The sequence below is a fragment of the Neopsephotus bourkii genome, unplaced genomic scaffold (genome assembly GCF_033783945.1).
Source record: "Neopsephotus bourkii isolate Nb327-2 ecotype Australia unplaced genomic scaffold, CSIRO-AGI_Nbou_v1 NB_1792, whole genome shotgun sequence".
Taxonomy (NCBI): domain Eukaryota; kingdom Metazoa; phylum Chordata; class Aves; order Psittaciformes; family Psittacidae; genus Neopsephotus; species Neopsephotus bourkii.
In genome coordinates this window covers 4218294-4238691 of record NW_026902266.1, presented here as the reverse complement: position 1 = coordinate 4238691, position 20398 = coordinate 4218294, and the positions used below count along the sequence as shown (strand labels likewise).

At 44.4% G+C, this 20398-nt stretch overlaps 1 protein-coding gene across 8 annotated transcripts in view; it reads right to left on the bottom strand.

Annotated features, from left to right (window-relative positions):
- Nucleotides 1–20398, bottom strand: part of CRACR2B (calcium release activated channel regulator 2B) — a 46925-nt gene that overhangs the window by 18987 nt on the left and 7540 nt on the right. For 7 of the 8 annotated variants that reach the window (XR_009729577.1, XR_009729575.1, XM_061380268.1 and 4 more), the window contains exons 2-7: nucleotides 8384–8639; nucleotides 6814–6925; nucleotides 4504–4675; nucleotides 2201–2347; nucleotides 1807–1897; nucleotides 1587–1679 (exon numbers count right to left, since the gene is read on the bottom strand). Coding sequence is in view for 6 of the 8 variants with exons in the window: in XM_061380268.1 (XP_061236252.1) it covers nucleotides 1587–1679; nucleotides 1807–1897; nucleotides 2201–2347; nucleotides 4504–4675; nucleotides 6814–6925; nucleotides 8384–8639 (871 nt within the window). In the remaining 2 variants the exon portion in view is untranslated. Of the gene's footprint in view, nucleotides 1–1586; nucleotides 1680–1806; nucleotides 1898–2200; nucleotides 2348–4503; nucleotides 4676–6813; nucleotides 6926–8383; nucleotides 8640–9771; nucleotides 9888–20398 lie in introns of those variants that run through there. The other variant, XM_061380272.1, reaches the window with a different exon arrangement.

Genomic DNA, 20398 nt, shown 5'->3' with positions numbered 1-20398 from the left:
CCTGATCCTCCCCAGGAAGCCTCTATTACACATCAGTCTCCCGTTTATGTTGTCTGTACTTGGAAGCGATACTGTGGAGCAGCACGATCACAGTACTGGTCTTACGCCACAAGAGGGACCTGATTATCTGCATAGCTTAGTGCAAGTCTCAGAGTTAAGAAAATCAGAAATGACCATTTTCATAAGACTCTCCATGTAGCCTAGTACTCTGCCTTGACCCATAGCAAGAAGAGGTGCTACCTAGGAAGAGCATGCCTCCTGATACAGCCCCAGCACCTATGGTCCCTGGATGGGGGACATTAGAGGCCACATCCATGACTGTTCCTTCTTTTGATGAATACTTATGAGCCTGTTCTCCATATTTTTTGTCCAATCTTTTTTAAATGCTGACATTGCCTGCCTCCTGTGGAAAAAAAAATCCAGCACCAATCTCTGTGTAAAGAAATACGTTCTTCTGAATCAAATTCATATTGATCTCACTGAGTGTCCCTAACCTCCCCTATTGCAAGATTTAGGGAGTAACAGTTCTATATGAACCTTATCCACCACCTTCCCAAATCTATAAAGTTCACTCGTATCTTCCCCCAGTGTCCTCTTCAAAATCAAGTCTAAGCTTTCCTACTTTCTCTTCCTAATGCAGGTGCCCATTTCCTTATTCATATTAGTTCTCTGTACCTTCATACTCAAGAAGGACACAACGGGGCTAGAGGAAACTAGAACTGGACATACCAAATGACATACATCAAGGGTGTAGGTAGCAGGAAAATTCTGGCCTCTATCTTACTGTCTTTCCTGATGGCACTTAAGTTTTGCTGGCTTTTCCAGCTGCTACACAGTGAGTTGATTATTTCAGAGAAGTGCTGTTTCACCCACATCACAGCTAGGTATCCAACTTGGATACCCCCAGTCACCGGCATCTTACAGGTACCTTCCATGACTTGTTTTTGTGAGAGGTACCTGTTTTTGTCATGTCTTAGTTCTTCACACCAAAAGGAGAAAGACCTCCAGAATGGACCACCCCATACAAGTATCCATGCCAGGAATGGATAAAGGGAAGTTTCTGCTTTGATCTTCTCCGTGACTGATTAATCTGTAAGTCATTAGGTGCTGCAATGCAAACATATGGTATTATAGTTTTAAGCATCACAGAACTGTTCACTCTGGCATGTTCTGGAGCAAGACAGAAAACACAAACTAGAGAGATTTGGCTCTCGTATGTCCCTAAACAACTCTCTTACACACCACAAAAGGCTCCAAACTCATAACTTCCAAATGTATGGGTAAAAACCCTGTCTTGCCAAATGGTTATTATACAACTGACAGGAGGATTGTGTCAAGAGAAAACAAAGCAGATAAGAAAATGTGTGATCAAAACATTCACACTAAGGCATTACAGTAGAGGACAAATAAATCACTTTGACAAACCACTTCAACTCCTTCAGAGACAGAGAGAACTAGACTAGCCAGCAACAGTTTAGCTTGTACAAACCCTCAGCAGATGAAAACCATTCTCAGTCAGGAAAGACCTTAGCAGGAAGATAGTAGAAGGGGATGTGCTTCTTTACAAAGGATTTAGGTCTTGTTACCTTCTTCTGGCGATAAAGGATTTTCTCCAGCTCCTGCTCTTTGCTGCGTAGTTCCTTCTGGAGCAGGTTACTCCTGTCATGTCTCAGTGCTTCCTGCAGACGTAAAGATACAGCTGTGCATACAACAACCAGCACAGTAAGAGTTGTTCTTGGCCAGATAGGCCATCACATCTGCTTCAGAACAGAGGAAGTTTGACTTCAGCCAAGAGAGATGAAGTACCTGGCAGATCAGCCTCTCCCTTTCTGCTTTGATCTGTTGCTCCATTTCTTCATAAAGGCACCTGACTTCTCGGTCATGGTCTGTCTCCTTCCTACAAAAGGTATGGGGCCCACAGGTCAGGAGAGAGAAAAAGAATACAGAAAGGAAACAGGAGAGGAGGGTGGGAACAGATTCCCACCAGCAGCTGTGTAGCATTGAGCAGGATTTCAACCAGAGCAAATGTTATGAGTGGACACTGATGCAAAACAAACCTGTGGGGATCAGATCAAAATAAAGAGTCATTTTATTAAAGCAAGAAAAATCTCTGTGTCCTCTAACCCAGACTCAACTTGCGTTTGACGCAGCATTCAAGCATCAGCTGGCTCCTGACAGCAAATGGTCATGATGTTCTTACCGCTTCAGTGCCTGTTCCATAGACTCCTTCTCATGATTCACCTCCCTTATGTATGATGAAACACGCAGCAGAAACTCTTCAAAATTGGATAAGAGCTCCGGACGCTCTTTTCGTAGCCGAGCCCAGAGCTCCCGAATCTCTCGTGGACTGGAGCAAGCATGTGGGAAAGAAGGAAAGCAAATGAGTTTGTGCCATCTTATGGACTGTTATTCCCACTCCAACATGCACTCAGGACAGACAAACTGCTCTTCTCCTGTGACAACCTCCGTTACATCACCATAGCAAAGAGGGAAGTTGGACAGTGATGGAGCATGCATGTGAAGTGAGATCTACTGTAGGATTAAAATAAAGGAAGTAATCTGAAAAAAGACTACGAAGAAAGAAATCTAGGAAGCAAACCTGGAATTATATTTTTCTAAGTATTCAGCAATAACACATTTGGTGTCTAACCCAAGACTTGGAGAAGAACATTCAGCAAATCTGCTCTGAGCTGTGGTCAAGCAGCAAACTGTTATAGTTCAGGGCTTGTAGCCCGTATCGCATAGGTATTTTTTCTCAGGACTGTATTTATTTATTTTACAAGTATAGAAACTGGGGCACAAAAACAACAGAAGCAAATTTTCCTAGGTGTCTCATCAGGGTAACAATGGAGGAAGCACTGGAAACCCAAAGTCTTCTTTTCTGAACATGAAGTAACAACACTGTTTTGGCAATTAATTCATTGCAACTTGAACACAGCACTTACAAACTTACTCTTTCCTAGAGAGTCTTATAAGCCTACATACATCACTTCATGCTTCTTTTCAGGGAAGGGCTTATTTATCTATTTATTTATTTATTTAATCCATTGAGTACTTTGGAGGAACTGAAATATATCTTGAAATACACAGAATAATTATATCTGTAGATGTTTTTCTTTGTCTAGGCGTCTCTCTTAATACTCTCTATGAAAAAGCAAACAAAAATCCCAACCAAAAAGCTGTTGATGCCCCCTGCCACCACTGCAAGATAGCCTTCTTTTTCTGTCCCAAATTGAAACAGCACTTCATAAAAACTTTGTGGTTTAGATAAAAGAACAGTTTTAATCCTGTTAATAAACAAAACAATTTATTTCTAGCAAAACCAGTGAAGATAATTTAAATTACTGCTCTGACCCCAATTAGCTTCTGTTTTATGTTACTTCTTTACAACAGCTGGCTTGGCATAAAGGCATAACATGAAGTAGCTACTGAACTCATTGCATAAAATTGCAAGTAACTGGTCCAAAAAAACCACAGGACAATTCCACTCTAAGACCTGATGCTTCTCAAAACAGTTACAAACAGCAGAGACTGTTTCTCCAGAACAATAACATGGCTTTTCACAGTGTCATCTCATTATCTGAGGCATAGCAGCTTTACAGAATTCTTCAGGACAGAAGTTGTTTAGCATTAACAGACACATGCAGATGCTTTGCATCACACTGCAAATGAGACAAAAAATAGAATCTGTTTTGTGACAGCTGCAGCTCTGTAAGCAGCGAACTCCTCCACTCCCAGCTTCTGTCTCCAGTCCTGTCTTATCTCCTGCCCTACCTGGGCTGCCCCCTGCAAATTGACAACACTGTCAGACTATGATATCTGAAACAAAGGGCTCCCACAGACACAGTTGGGCACCCCAGCCCCAGCAGACATGCATCACTAAGAGCCAGTTATACTTCACTTGGGAAAGCCCTAAAAAAAAGGTGGATGAAACTGGGACCAGAAGACTTTACTGGGGCCACATGCAAGAGCATTAATATCAAATTTCAGGGCTCAGGTGAGCATCTGTTGCCCAGTTTATCCTTCCACACTCTTCAAGATCAACCCAGTCACAAGCAGCAGTTTGAGCACAGATCCTTCACAGAAACTTTCAGAGCTAAGATTGTCTGAACATATGTGAACAGTCACACACCATTTTGGAACAGACAGCACACTTAATCCTCCTTACCTCGTCTAACCCTCACATGCTCCTTTTCATTTGCTGTGTGCAGATGGGCTTCCATGCCATTGTTACATTTTACATCTGTGGTATGGACTCTAGTTTGGGAAACTCTGCAAAAAGCACTGCACTAAAAGTAATTGATAACTGATGAGAAACCCCAGACTTCACTGCATTCATTACCAAGTGCATGAAAACCCAAGGTAGCAGTACAGAAATCCCAAGAAGTGCTTCAGAGAGCAATCAACTCAGTTCACATCTTTGATCTTTGCTGGCACTTTGAAGTTTTAGTATTGCAAGATCAAAACATGTTAGAAGTCATGCCATGTGACTCCTCTACTTACTCTTCAAACATCTGGACTGCTCCGAGCTGCTCCATCATGGAACAGAATCGTTTCTCTTCATCATCATCTGCTGAGTTCAAGTCATCTGACCAGCCTGATTCAAAAGTCTCCTCGTGTCTGGAGCAATCCATTCTCCCAGCCCCTTGACACAATTCAATCCCTATTAACTTTCCTAATGGAAAAAGGAGGGAAGAAGGAGAATAAAGAATGTCAAATTGGATGTCATTTAATAAGCTGTTTATATGGCAGCTTGACAGAGCTCCATGAGAAGCTGCCTGCATGCTGCTGGTGTAGAATACAGCTCCTGGTCAGTAAGGACTCTCTCTTCTGACATCCTGGGTGATGTCAGTGTCCAGTCTGCAGTGCTGGGATTGAAACTGGCTCCCAGCCAAACAACAGGCTGTCTGGGCTCTGCTCACATCTGTGTGAAGATGATCTACCACCCTTGCATGTAAAGCATGCAGCATTAGGTCACTTCATTCCCATGGAGCAGCACTGAGGGTTCAGTTGTTAATGGTCCCACAAGCTGCTTCTGCGACTGCAAGCCCAGCACTGAATAACACCATGCCTCAAGTCCCCAGCTTAAAAAAGCGAGATCATTACCCCTCCCTTCTCATGTGCTACATCTGTTCTGATTCAAGTGCTACAGGACAAGGACCGCCTCTTGCTAGGATTGTGTATAGTGTCTGAACAAAATGAACTTCCACCCTGAGCACTCCCTCCTGCCCCATCCCACGTATGGATGGCTTCCAGCTATCTGGATCCTGTTTCATGCAGAGACACTAATGCCATGAGAACTTCATGCTATGCAAGGCACGTGACAAATACTGTGCTGGGAACTAATTCTCAAAGAAACAAATCAAGCAATCCTACTCAAAATGCAGGCCCCCTTCCTGCATACAGAGGTCAGACCTCCATCAGCAGCTACTTTTCCTTTCCAAAACATATCTGCTTGGTTCAAAAGGCATAAATGACATCCCGACTACAAGGCAAAGAGCCAAGGATGTTCAGAGCACACATGAGAACAGGAAGCTGCTCTAAGGGAAAAAATATTCACTATTTGTGTACCTCAAAGTGTAATTTATAGATATATTTTACTGAGGGTGATCTTGCACTCTCGTCCCTGCCCATGGCAGGAAGTTGGAACTAGATGATCTTTAAGGTCCCTTCCAACCCAAACTATTCTATGATTCTATGGTTCTTAGTTCTGTATGTCCAGTGTTCAGCCGCTTCTCTCCCACTGTTGAAATGTGCTGCTAGAAAAAACCTGCTATATGGAGATAAGGGCCCTACTCAGCTCAGAGTAAGCCTGAGGCTCAGATAGTTAATTAAGGTGATAGGCTTAGATTAGGCACTTTGGGTGACTGCTTTAGAGTCATTATGTCTCATTATCTCTTTTACAGTTGGGAAAATTGAGGTAGAGAATGGCCTGAAGGTTATTTTGACATCCTAGAAGGATTTCAGGTCGCTTTAAACTGAACAATTTAAATGCATGCTCTTTTGTCAGAAGTGCAAATGTACCCTGTAACCTCTCAGAGGCCATGCAAGAAGCCCTCTCTAGAAATACACTTGATTGCAGCTTCCCTTGATTTCTGCCCCCAGACATTCCAGAAGGAAGACAGCAGTATGTAAGCCAAACTCTTGAGTTAGGGGCAAAGTCTGAAAAGGACTTCAATGAAGCCAGACACAGAAAAATTACCACAAATGAATGCAAAAATGAAGTGTTTTACCTAGACTGAAGCAAGTCCCATGGAGCCAGGATGCCAACCCAGGTGGTACCTGACAACTGGGGGCTGACACAAAGAGAAATCTTGCCTATCTCTATGAGCAATGGCATTGAGGCAGGTACCCTCCTGATGTCCATCTATGGCTATATCTGGGACAAATGTGCTAGACAATGAGATCTGGGAACACAGAGAGCCTACTAATAGGACTCCTACTATCCTTGAACAGCACTGCTACCAGCTGGAGACAGTTACCAAAAGGCATATTTCTGTCCTCTCATCCAGCAAAGGTCCTTATTGAGATGAACAACTGTGGATCATACAACCAGATACAAGCTGAAGTATGTACCATCTCCAGGAGGAGGTGTTTGGAAGCTGGCTCTACCAGGTAGGCAGGTAACAGTTGCAAAAGAAGGCAACACAAAGCCTCAGGAAGGGGGAGAACAGTACTGCACACACATCTTCTCCAGTGATATTCACATAAGCACGGAACATTGCCCTGCATAGCTAGTACAGCTTCAGCAGAACATAAAATATCATGTCACAGGTGGACATTTTCTTTCCTCTGCCTCTGTGCAGTCCTTACCTAGCCCCAAGCTGAACTCCACAGGTGTCAGGTATCCCTTATTGTTCTGTTCCAAGCTGTCAAAAACAGTCTCCAGTTGCTCAAGGGTTAGGGGGAGTTCACTCTGGAGCCGCTGCAAAGACAAAACAACGAACAAAAGACTCAAGTCTTCCCTGTGAATAGCTCCTGTCCCTGCCATCTTCAGCTCTGGCCCACAGTGATGTGCCCTTTCAGCACTGCATCCAGAGCAGGATGCGGTAGTCTGCCAGTACAACCAAGTGATGACGCAAATACCAACTGATACAGCGACACTTTCCATTACTGGTGATCCAAGCATGACTGCAGAGAGAGAACTTTGGGTTATTTTCCTTGGAGGGAGCTCAACCTTCTTCCTCCTGCAATTCGCAGCCACTGCCTGTAGTTCACTGCCTGCCTCCCTCCACCCCTACCCAAAGGTTGCTGCTCCCTGGGGTATTGCCAGCCTCCTGTGACCACTGCTGCTACTAAGAGAGCTCTCTTTGGACACATCAGGTACCAGCTCCATCTCTTTGGCCAGAGAGGGAGGACAGACTTGTGGGTGTCTGGATTTAGTTCCCAGCTCTTGCAGGAAATCTTACAAATCATAATCAAAATGTTCAGTCCATAACAGAGAATTAGCTTTCTTTTGTCATCTTCTGCCTGTTAGGACCATATCATTATTCCCACAACACAGACAAAGAGCAGAGAGAGACTTCCCTTCATAATACATGTGCAGAACACATAATGTGAAGTGGCACCTAAAAAAGCTTCCAGATAACAAGATGGGTAGGCTAAAACCTCCTTACTGTCTGCTAAATATGCAGCTTTAAGTGAAAGCTTAGTAAATATTTATTAATGTAACCACACAAAATTAGGTATCACACAACCCAAACCAAAGTGAGTCAGTAATTAAACCAGCATGGGCCTGCCAAGTGTTTATTATAGATGGTGGGAAAGATGGGACAGGAGAAAAATAATCCACATGTAACCTTCCTGATAAACCATTAAAACAAAACTAAGAAAGAACTACAGAGATTCTGTTAACAAATACTGTTCTTAACAGGAACCAGCAAAACATCATTCTACAGCAAAGTTACAGGTCAGGCCTAAAGTGAGTTTCTGAGCTCAGGCTTTAGCTATGATTGAGACAAAGAAGATACACAGCTTTGTTTAAGAGGTTGGTGGGTTTTCTTCCCCTTGTTGACTGTGGGGGAATTTCGGAGGTTGTTTCGGTTTTCAAATTAAACCAAAGCTTTCCCCTCCCCAGATTTCCCACCCACTGCTTGCTTTATGCTCATAGGAACTGTTGCAAATTTTTTTAATTTTATGAATTCCTTAAAAATTTGAAATTGCTGTCCCGCTTGTCCCAGGAATTCCCCGCAGGTCCAAGGCCCTACTGGGATTTCTGGCTCCTAGCAGCTGGCTGTGGCAGAGTTTTGCTCCCAGAAACCTGACTGAGACACAGCCCACCTGCACATCCACCCTTGTCAAAAGTAAAGATACCCAACATTCTCCTCTCTTCTGCCACCCCTGCCTTTACAGCTCCCCCACAGGAAGGACTTCTTTCCCTCACCTGCATGTCCACCTTGGTGATAAAACCCTTCTCATCCTTGTCACACAGCTGGAAGAGCTCCCTTGCCTTCTCAAGCATCTCCACCTGCACATCTTCCAGTTTGCTCATCTGCCTGGAAGGAGAAGCACCAGGAGCCACCCCATCCTCCTCATCCCCTTCCTCTTCTCCTTCCCATCGGACGTATCCCAAGAGCGCTCCACTCTGGTTCTCCATCTTCTCAAAGTCTTTTTTCCCAGGGCAAGAGCAAATGGAAGAGCTGCAGGGCAGGAAACAGAAACCCCAGTCAAACGTGACCTTCCACTTCCACCCCATGCATCATCTGGTTACATGCTTTGTTAGTATGAAAGAACAATATTCAGTGTCTGTATCTGGACTAGATGATCTTTAAAGGTCCCTTCCAAACCAAACTGTTCTGTGATTCTATGATCTGTTACTGGGGGTGTGTGGAGCTTGTGTCAGAGGTACACACCACACATAGCTACACACTGTACACAACATGGATGTCACCAAGCCTACCACACAGCCGTTATCCTCCATACTGATGGCCTCCAGACCATGCATGGAGCAAGGATGCTCTTTTGCCATCTTTCCTCCTCTGGCTCAGACCTACAGGGCAGTCCAAGTTCTCTGGTGGTGAAAGCCAGGTGCCAAGGGAAGGCTTCAGCTGATACAAGAGGATAAGAGGGGAATATTAAAGCCTGCAGGTAAATCTGCATGGGAGAAGGGCTGAGACAGGGGCCTGGCACACCATGAGCAGGGCCTGCTCTCAGCTACTGCACAGCTCCCTGAATGCCTTGACCAGGATGGTTCTCTCTGGTCTTGGTTCCTCTGGCAATAACATGTGCTTTTCCTCCTCCTGTTGCTTTTCTGCACCGCCTTTGAAGACCAAATCTTCCTCACAACTACAAGAACCCAGAGCAGGACAACGGCAGATAGGAGAAAGATCTGTGCAGGTGATGGAGGAAAGAGAAGGAATGTCTCTCCCAGCCCTCTCCCACCCAGATCCCCTGGCTTGCCTTCTCCCTCTGACATTTTCTTGTTAACACTCCCCAAATAGAAACTTCATATCCTGTCATGTTTTTACAGCACAAAGAAAGGTCAGGCAATGCCTCCACTGGGAAAAATTTAATAAGCAGGGCACTCCTGCCCCCCTTGCCTTCCAGCCTCTGTTCTGAGTGCTCGTAAGCTGCCAAATAGAATTTTAATCTGAAATATTCACCTTTATAGGAAGGAAACCACAAAACTATGGAGAGAGATTTCAGAGGCCAAATAAAATAATTCCCATTCTTACAAGTACCTAAACCAAAAAGCCTAGGAACAAGAGCACCCCTTTAAGCACAGCACTGTCATTGAGAAGATGCACAGAACGCTTCCCTGCCCCAACCCACCTACCAACTTACTGAGGCCACGTAGCACCCTCCAGACAGCTTTTCTTCAACAACACCACCACATTCCTTAAACCTCAGTGCACTGACTGCTTTAGACTTCTGCAGATCTGTGTGCTGCACTGCAGGGCAGAAGTGAGCTGTGCAAGCAGGCTGAGAGCACATTTAAACAGTGCTAGCCAAAGAGGGCTTGAGGGTTGTCGGCTTGTTTTTTTTAATCCCTAAGAAATTAAAAGCTACATACAGATGCTGTGATAACAAACAAGGTAATTCTGTTTGCACTCTTAGTACAATGGGAGGATAAAGAGCAGGATGGCCAGGAAGACTGTCACATGCGAGAACTATATGAAGCTGACACAAAAGGCGAAGGCAATTATGTACTGCGCTATTTGACTCCATTTATTACTGCTGGTCTGTGAGCCAGAGAGTGGTTTTGCTTCAGAGAACAAGCAGAACACCCTGCTCCCCCTTTCAAATGGGTGTTTTTTCAGAGCACCTCCATTTACTGTCACTTGAGAAGATATTTATGTGAAACTCTGCAGAAGACTACCAATAAATGGGTACTATTTTGTGTTTCTAATGAAGTAGACATCCCTGGCAAGAAATGGACACAGAGCTGGGCTCAAGCCTTGGGGAATAGTCTAGAGGAAAGGAGGGAAGAAAGCAAAAACAGCAAGAAGGCAGCGGGTGTCTCTTTTGCTCTTTCTCAAACAAACTCTCTTACCAAGCTTTATTTTTATGTGTGATAGAGCCACTGCATCAAAATTTGGAGACTAAAGCTTGATTCTATCCATTAGATGGGCGGTCAGCTTGCTTCTCATGGTAAGTCTGAAAAAACCCCAGCTTACTTTTCACTTTGAAGGAAAGGTTGCAACACTGGCCTTGAAATTAAAAATAAAACCCCAAATACCTTCTGCTGCATAGATTTTAGAGGTGATTACAGTGAGGAACCACATGGCCACACCGATGAATGATAATTATTGGCTGCTACCGGCCACCTTGATGAAGCTTTTTGCTAGATCCATTCCTTCTGCAAAGCCACAGTTGCAGCACAAGCAGCTCCTGTACCAGATGGTGAGTGCAGGCAGCAGCAAAGGAGGAAGTGAAACAGGAGTTCAAAGCAAGAGCCACGACAGCATTGCAGAAAACAGCCAGAATAAGAGAAAGCACAAGTAAGACGTGTTTTCTGAAACATCCCTCTGCCTGCCCAAGAGACACTGAGGTCCCCAGAAGTAGAGATAATTTTACTTTCTTATTATTAGCTTCATCATTTCTATTTCAAAAGCCAGAGCAGCCCACGCAGTTGATGCCTCCCAGCTCTGCTGCAGCAAACAAGAGGTTGTACAAGGAGGATGTTCTGTTCTTTCCAAGACATATTTGCAAGCTGAAATCAGACCCATTACATCCCTACCTCTAGCATCCCCTCGTTTTATCAAAAGCCCAGCTGTAGCTCCCAAATGTTGGCTAAGCTAAAAGCCTCTTAATTGGAAGAGCTAGGAGCCTGACAGGACAAGAGTCTGAAAAGATTTCACTCACATGGGAAAGATCAAGCCCATTAATTGAACGGTTGGAGGACAGAGTCACTTGTTCAAGCTGCTTCAAGTGGCCTCAAGCCAGATGTGGCTCTTTCAATGGTGAGGCAGCATTAGAAGAGAAACAAAACATCAAATAAGACAGATCCCCAGCAACAAAAACAGACTGCAGCTCTGATGGTCTTCTCTCCCAGAGGTCTTTTACTGAGACGCTCCTCATCTCCATCCCTGTTTGTAAAGGCACTGCAGAGTATAAACGCAGGTAAGACACAAAGCAGATCTCAGTCTAATAATCACTGTCATACCTTCCCCAGTCACAGATCATCACTGCAAACTACTGGGGAAACAGCTTCATCAGCAAGATTCAGGACATCACTGAAAGACAACTTTGAAAGAGGCTGAGGTCACTAGAGTGCTAAAGCTGTAGACTGGTACCAAAAGTGAGGCCAGCAGAGCTGGCTTGGGTGCACAAAGATAGCTTGGAAAGGGGCACTCTTGCTGGACAAGTGGATAAGGCAAAGATAGGTATGGACAGCTAATGCTTTTGGTCAGGCAAGCCTGCCAGGCTTCCCCAGTGAGATGTAGCCAAGCCTTCTCCAGTGACAAAGCTAGGGGTTGTTAACAAAACTTCCTGACAGGATGCATTTTTCAAGGTCTCTTGTGGCAGGACAAGGTAGACATTGAGTCAGCACCAGTTGTGAATTAATTTCTACACATAGCCTGGAGTCGGACAATCTCTGCATCTTGGGCTGTTAATTTCCATCATAAGAACATCCACAATGGGTCATGAGCTCATCCAGCCCAGTGTTTTGCCTTCAACAGTGGCTGTGAATGGCTGACGAGGAAAAAATTACAGCAGGGCAAGCACAGAGGTTCAGAGGCTTCCCTGAAGAGATCTGAAAGCTTCTGACCACTGTCAGCCTGGGGCAATTCCAGAGCCACAGGGTTCCTCTGTAATCCTCCAAGACACTTGCCCAGCCTCCCTTTGAATCTGTATGAAAACATCCACTGTTCACATGAACACACGGATGGACATGGGGTGCCTGCTGCAATCAGTAGGTGCTGACAAAGATTCATGGGATTGTTTCAAATGTTTGGGTACACGGTTTGCCCAGCACCCACTCCAGGAGAGTCCCAGCTTCAACTCAAATGTTTCCTGCCACCTTCACAGCTCAAAACCATGCCACAGACCAAAAACTCCTCTACCAAGGCCTCGAGATCCACCAGGAAGATGGAAGTGCCATGGGGGCACCAATGGGCTCCAATCGCCCTGGTCAGCCTCAGAGTGTAATGTTGCTGCAATCCCCTTTCCACACCCCCAGAGGTTTGGTTGCCTGCACTCAAGGTCAGCTTTGACATTGCACAGGCAAGATACGGGCAGTGTCCAACACCTGAACAACCTGATACAGAGCTTGAGAGAAAGCCAGTCTTCAGGACCTGTGGATTACACCAGGTATTTCCTGCCACAGTGTGTGCTGGGGCCAGCAATTGACCTGCTCCTGCAAGACAATTCTCCCAGAGCCTGGAAAGCAAACATGGATGTTCTCAGACACAGCACAGAATAGGAAATGCAACTGCCAGTAAAGACAGCTAACACCAGGTCTTGTATTTCTACACAGAGATAACTAAGACCAGTCTTAAACACGTGTTTTAACCACCTGAGGCATAAGCTGCAGTATCCTGTGCAAAACTGTGCCAGAAAGTCAGCTGGATCCCATGGGCACGGTATTCTTTGGGGAAGCATAAGACCTGAATTCTAATCCTGATTCAGTTTGCCGTATGGCCCTGGGTAAGTCACATCACCTGCCTATGCTTATAGATTGTCAGCTCCTCTAGTTTGGTTCTGATGCTTGTGACAGCTGGCACTTTATTTTAAGACTCAGTTCCTGGAGACTGATAATTACATAAGAAACTCAAGCATCAAAATAGTTTCAAAGCCTCAAAACTGAAGAACTAAAAACTTGAACACAGACCTTGAAGAAACTGCAAATTTCAACACACAGAGGAACTGACCCAAGGTGCTTTTCCTGAAAAGTGAAGATTCTACTTTCAAAGTACCAATTTATTGTCTCAGGAAGCTGCTTCTTGTAGCAATAAGCAGTGTCAAATGGGTACAGAAAAGTCACAGCTAAAATGCTATCAGCATCCAAGCCCTTATCTAGGTGATGACTGTCACCACCATGTGCACATGACAACTTCATTTGTCTGATGTTTTTTTCCACAACCCAATGACAAGGAGGAAAGGAAAGTGGGGAGTGCTGCCAGATTTTCCACAGCTGGTCCTTAGATGACCCCAGTCACTGCAGGGCACTGTAGACACGCTGAACACACAGCATTCCTAGCAGTCGTGCCCCAGTGCAGGACAATGAAACAACAGTTAACCAAGGCAGAAAAAAACAAGCACAACTGGCTAAGTGGCTTACCCAGGATTACAGAGCAATTCCAGCATTTGGATCCTGAAGAGCTGTAAGGGAAAGCAGGTTTTTGCTTTCCTGTACCGTTGAATTTATGGTGAAATGTTGGTAGAAAGGAATATTAAGGAAGAATCATTATAGGTATATAGTAAGTGTCCAAGGTATACCACAAACTAAAGTGCTCAAATACTTGCCAGGAAGTTTCCCAGAAGACATCCTCCTGTATCTCTGCCTAAGACAATATTGTTAGAAACAACAAAACCACCCCCATACTAAAGCTAAATATTTAAGCCATTTATTTAAACACATCAGAAGAACTTCCCCCTCCTCCCCCTTTCCTTTCTAGTCCTAGTGCAGAAAAAGTGTCTTACAGCTTTAAAGGAAGGAATTCACCAGGTGGTTATGTGTGCATTTACCAGCTCTTGATGCATAGCTGCACGAGACAGGTTTGATCCCATGCATGAGAAGACATGACACAAAGAGAAGGAGATGAAGGGCTGGGGTAAGGGATGCCTGCAGCAGAAGCCTGTTGCTTCAGCAAATTACAAATGCACTGCAAAAGCATGCCGAGACGTGGTACTACAAAGCATCTGTTGCTTGGTCATGGAATGGGAGTGTCACTTGGGAGCAGCTGAGTAACAAGGATGTTTTAAGAGAAAAGGGCAATAAAAGTTTCACAGGCCCTTATGCCATTTTATATCAAACATATGCCATTTGCTCTGCTTGTTCTACCTTCCTTTCCCTCCCAGTGTTTTGAAAGCAAATAATTACTATAAAAAGTATTGGTTGTAGGACACAGTCACATCTACCCATCTCGGATTTTATAGTACTGTGAGATTCAGTGATCAAATACACGTATTTACTATTACTATCCTAGTTGCGTGCAAAAGTACATACTCTAAATGCATTGACAAAATCACAGCCATGCAAATCTGACCAGCTGAGGAGCAGAAGTCTTGCCAAGGAATGGCACTGACCCCCATGTTACACTGGCTTCCACACAGGCTGAAGTTCCAAAAACTGCTCAAAGAAACAGGGCACCCATTAGGTGAAAACTGTTTTAACAGGCTCTGCGCAGTGCTTGACAAGGCTGGGAGCAGAGCAGAGTTATTCCACAGTGTACTTTGCTCAAAACTCATTTTTTTTCTTTCCTTTCTCTAGGAAATTTGTTTCCATTGTTTGGAATTTGTTTGGGTGGTTGTTGGGTTCTCCCTTCCCAAAGGGAACAGCAGGAAAAGAAATACACTGAAAAAATAGAAAAACTTCAATTGTTTTATGAGGTTGGGGTTTTTTTTCTTAAAAAAACAAAAACCTGAGAAACCCATCCACACCCTGGGCAGAGAGCCTGAAATCAGGTGTAATATCTAGAGCTACACTTCACTCACTTTTTCTCTCTCTCTCTCTTTTTTAATTGCCTGCACTTCATTGTATCCCTTTAAGGAAATGGGAATGAATCCAGGAACCTTTGTGTTGTTTACTCATCAAGAGTTTAGCCCAGCTTGATAGCCCTGAGCTAACCCATGCTGCAATATCGATGGATGACTACATCATGAGATATGCCAGTACAATAGAGGTATATCCCAGAAACACAGGCAGCTGCAAGGGGCTCAGTCATTCCGACTAGCATCTTAAAGAAACATGCTCTGCTGTAGTTCACTATTTCCCTCACTGAAGTTCAGCAAAGAGGAACTTATCATATGAACTTCTTGATCTTTTCTAAAAACACTTGCCACAGAGGCACTTGTTTGATGCAGACTCTATGCGCCTATCTGCAAACACCTTGAGACTGGTAACAATTCTGTTCTTATTTCAAGAGATGAACAAATAAACTTCTTAAAACTGCATTCACTGATGCTTCCCAATTCAACAGCACAACAGAAAGCACCAACACATGCCAAGGACCATCAGTGTAAGAAGTCTTCAACACAGATAGGTAACCGCAACACACCAAACCAATGCTCTTTCCCCCAGAACTTGCCACAAGTCCTCCATCACACCCACATGTTCTCCAGCTATGCCCATCACAAGCCAGTGACGCTTTTCAGCTCTCTCACACTGGCAGTGTCGCAGCACTTGCAAACCTTGAAGGCGTGTGTTTGCACTGGAACCGCTCCTACTAATTGGGGTTTTAGCTTTGTTGGATTATTTTGCTTGGGGAGTGGAGAGAGAAAGCACCAGTTTTTCCTCTAACAGTATTTGGGCCAAAAGTTAATTCTCAGCAATTAAAAGCAAAATCCAAACCATAATTTTTCCATAAGCAGCTAATGGTCTGGGATCTGTCAATACAACTAGCACATAGCTGATTTTTGAGAAAATAAAGAGCATGTCTGCAATCAGACATGACAAATAGCAACAACTAGGTTAAAACCAACTAATTTTTGCAAATTCCTTCACTTTATAACAGTTTACAGGTTTCTTAAGAGACAGAACAGAACATTGCAACATCTCATACAACACAACGTAAGGATTCATCTAATATACCAAAGCAGCAGAGGAATGGAAAAACCTGTGGCATCAAGAAGAATAATTCATTGTATTTTCATAGGCTGGAGATTGTGCTGCACATCCACAATGGACACGGTTAGCCAGCTGTAAGTAAACATCATTCACTAGTCAAGTGGAAAAGGCTCTGAGCAGTATTGAGTTTCCCACTGATGCCACTGCTGTTAATGTTCTACCACAAATATGTGGTTGTTCAAGAACAGAGACAATGAGCTCTAGAACATAACTGAGAAAGACAGGATATTTTAGCTGTGAAGAGGTAATACAGTCTTGATTCACATCAGCGGAACAGTGCTATGAAGTTGGAGTTAGATGCTGCAAGTAGGAAGATTACACCTGTGTAACACCAAACATGTTGACCGCAGAGTAAGTGCTCTGCTCTGCTGGTGATACCTACAGGCCAGGCAGGCAGGAGCCAAACAAACTTTCTTTGCCAGCTGAGCTGTGGGAAAAGACAAAGGGCTTGGCTCTTGACATCAGACACGCTGGATGATTTTTCAATCAAAGTGGAAACTGACGACTGGGAACCCTCCTTTTCCAAGGGATGGTGTGGCAGGCAGGAAGGCCCCAGAAGGAAGACAAGTTCCAGATCTAAGCTGGCATTTCAAAGCTCTTCAGATAGTCTTTACAGGAAATTACATAAATCCGGGGCAGCTCCTCAGCCTGTTTAATTGAACATTGCTGGCAACCTCCTCCTGCCTTACCTGCCCCTTTAACAAAGGGAGCACTTGGGTGCAGAGCAGGTTGTACCAGAGACAACAACCAGAAGTCTTCTGCTGGGCTCATGCCATTGGCTATTGAACAGCTAAGATGACATTCAGGAAAACTCTACCCATGATAAGCAACACCTTGGCTACTACAGCTCAGCAAGGACACATGAGCAGAAATGCTGCTGCGGAGACTCCTTTCACACTCCGAGAGCAGCAGAGGCACAGGTATATGAGGTTCTCCCCCAGCTCTCAGGAATGCAACCACACTTGGTGTCCTGCAGAGAAAACTCAGGCTGAAAGGCACACACACCTTATTCCTGTGCTGGTGGTGAGTTAGACACTCTGCCAGTGTCCTGGAAACACTTCAAGGGCAAAATTATACTACACAGAAACAGCCTTTTGTTGAACGAATAGATAAAAGGTTCTAATGGATACACAAAGCTTCAAATGCAAAAGCTGGGTTTTTGTGAGTTGCCTGCGTATCCAGTTCCTGAATGGCAGAGATGATGAAGAATTGTCCTCAGTCACTATCATCTTTTAAGAAAGCCTCAGATAAAATAGGTGGTGGTAGTTGCACATCAAGCAGGAGGAGGCACTTCTCTGCAAACCATTAAAACATGGGGCTTGCTGACATGGGATGCTGAGGCTGTCACAGGAGTTCATGGGCTGCAGAAGTGGCTGGGTTTCTTATTCCCCAAGTTTGTTTATAAAGGACCGATGCTGTTTGGTCTGCGCCACAAACAGACAGAAAAGTGTACTGGGAAAGTATCATTACACATTCAAGCTGGGAAGATGAGGGTATTTGCCATTGGCTACTGTTGGAGACACAGTGCTGGTTCAGCCTGGCTGCTCCCCAGCATGAATAGAAGCTCTTTCCTCATCAACAGGAGCCACCCTCAAAGTCTTCCGCTAAAAGGACCACAGCATTTGCTACCTTTTCACCAAGGACAGTCCTATGAACTGGATATGGTACTCCATCAGCCAAAGGGGAGCCATTCTCCCCACAACTATCACTGCCATCAGACCCATAACTTGGGTGCCAAACTCAGCTCAGACTCCCCCCTTGGAGTTCTCAGATTCTAGCTACGCAATACTAGAACAAAGATTTTCCTTTCCAGCAAGAAGCTGAATCTCTTTATGATAAGCCATGCACCTTGTCTAACCTCAACAGGAACCCTCTTGGGCTGCTGTTACCTGTGCACTCTCATTCAGCAGAATCATGTAAGTCAATTGCCCTCTCTAGGCACTTTGTCACTAGTTTTCACCTCTGTTGTAAGGGAGGGATACAAGTGGTGTTGGATTCATGGAGGATGATCTTTCTGCCACCCAGCCTTGGGGTGCTGAACAAGAAAGGTTGACTGCTGCCCCTAGTTAGCTCCTGGTCTTGTCTGTCACTTCTTCATTAAATTTTCCAACAGCCACCCACTGTCCTGAGCTCAAGCCCCTTCTGGCCAGCTGCAAGTCTTCCTCAGCCACTTTAGTGTCCTCTTTGTGCAAAGGCTAAAAATCCTGTGACAATCCCATCTCAACTGAAGTACCACAGAACTGAGCAAGAGCCTTATCTTTGTTGATCAAGATTCCTGGTCTTGAAATCAGCCTCATACAAACAAAATAATCATAGCCTTATGTTGTCCTCAAATAGCTCCCCCACCATACACACGCACAGATGAAATATCAAACCAGAACATCAGACCACCCAGTATCTTTTCAAAGGAGAAACTTCTTTTTGGAGAAGCACCCACTCACACTGCTTACTGAATAGAAGTGACAGTGATTTCTTCTCCAGTGGAGCCGGCAAGTTCTCTGCAGCACTTGAAACCTAGTCAACCAGAGGGCCACAACTGCAGGGGGATGCATAAAGTACGAAATTCTTTTCTTCATCCCAGGAAATTCACCTCCAATATCTTGAGAACTGGACACAGTGATCTCACCCCCATAACCTTTTCTAGGCTGTATGTTAGCAATGGGACCAGGAGGACAAGCTTTACATCACTACTCTTAATCTGCAAGATGCACTTAAAGGACAAAAGTGGTTTGCAAAGATTCACGAGTAGGAATGAGTATGGAGAGGGTTTCTAGGCACCTCAGCTCCCTGGAGAAGCCTCTGTGTGGCTGATGCTGCATTGGTTTTGCCCAGGAGCGATGTGTGAGACCCATAGACAGTTTGACCTTTCTGCAAATGCTATGAAAACAACAAACAGAGCAGAGGCAGCTGGGTGAAGCCAATTTCCAAGAAGATGCTTAACCCACTCTCTGCCTCAGAGATGAAAATGGCCATAAGCATAGGTGTGTGACACTTGGTTATCTCTGAGCTAAGGATCTACCCTGACAACAGTGGGTATACACTTAAAGATTTGCCCCTTCCTGTGAGCTGAGGAGATGTTGGCTGTGCTAGGGAAGACACCTTTCCTGAAACACCAGTGTAATCTGTGCATTGGAGAAGGATGAAATCCATGCCGTGAACAGACACCTCTTGGCTGTCAGACCTTTGAGGGGACCACAGGTGAACTCAACATACCCACTCTTTCTCCCAAAAGAACAGGGATTGGTCTTAATGTACAAGAATTCCAAGATCTCATACATGATACCAGAAACATTCAGGGGGGACCATCACACTAAAATACTAAATCCTCAGATTTCTACAACACAGAAAACTACAGAATGTTCTAAGCAGCCACAAGCCCTGAGCTGCTCTTCCACGAAGTGGGATAACAATTGGAAGGTACATGTTTCCTGCATACCAGGCACAGTTTAGGGCAAGGAGCAGTCAAAATTAAGGAACAGAATTTGCAGCAAACTCAGAAGCAGACACTGTTTGAGAAGTGCTTTTGTTCAACTTGTGCAACTGTGCTGGGAAATGAGAAATTACCAGGGGGTGGGAGAAGGAGAGATGGTCAAAGGCAGAATATTCCCCTCTCTCACAAAAGCTTACACTGAATCAGAAGATCACAGCAGAAACACTGATATAGGATTAAAAGGGGGGGGGGGGAGGGGCATAGGTGTGCTTATGAGAGACAGTGGAGAAATTCCTGACGAATGTTTTAAAAGAAAATTTTCTAAGTCTTCACAAAGTATGCAGCAGAAAATCCTTAGTTTTCACCCTAAGCAGCTCAAGACATCCATTTCATAAGAAAACATTATAACCCCACATATTATTAAACTCTTATTTTCCCCCTCTACTTTTGAGTAATCCTTACACTGCAATGTAGTCATTGCAGCTATTACTCTAAAACAGCAGTTCCCCAAATCAATAAGTCAATAGAATTAGTTAAACAACCTGCAGAACCACATCAGAGAGCAAGTTCCTTCAGTTCCACTTTTGCAAAGACCTCGGCTGATCCGGGCTGAAGCATGAACCCTCTGTTAATTAAGCACCTCCAGCTCCTGAAAACCAATCCATAAATTTTCCTTCCTTCATCATGGGAATAATGACCATTTTTTCCTGTGCAGTAGCATACAGTGACACTGCACT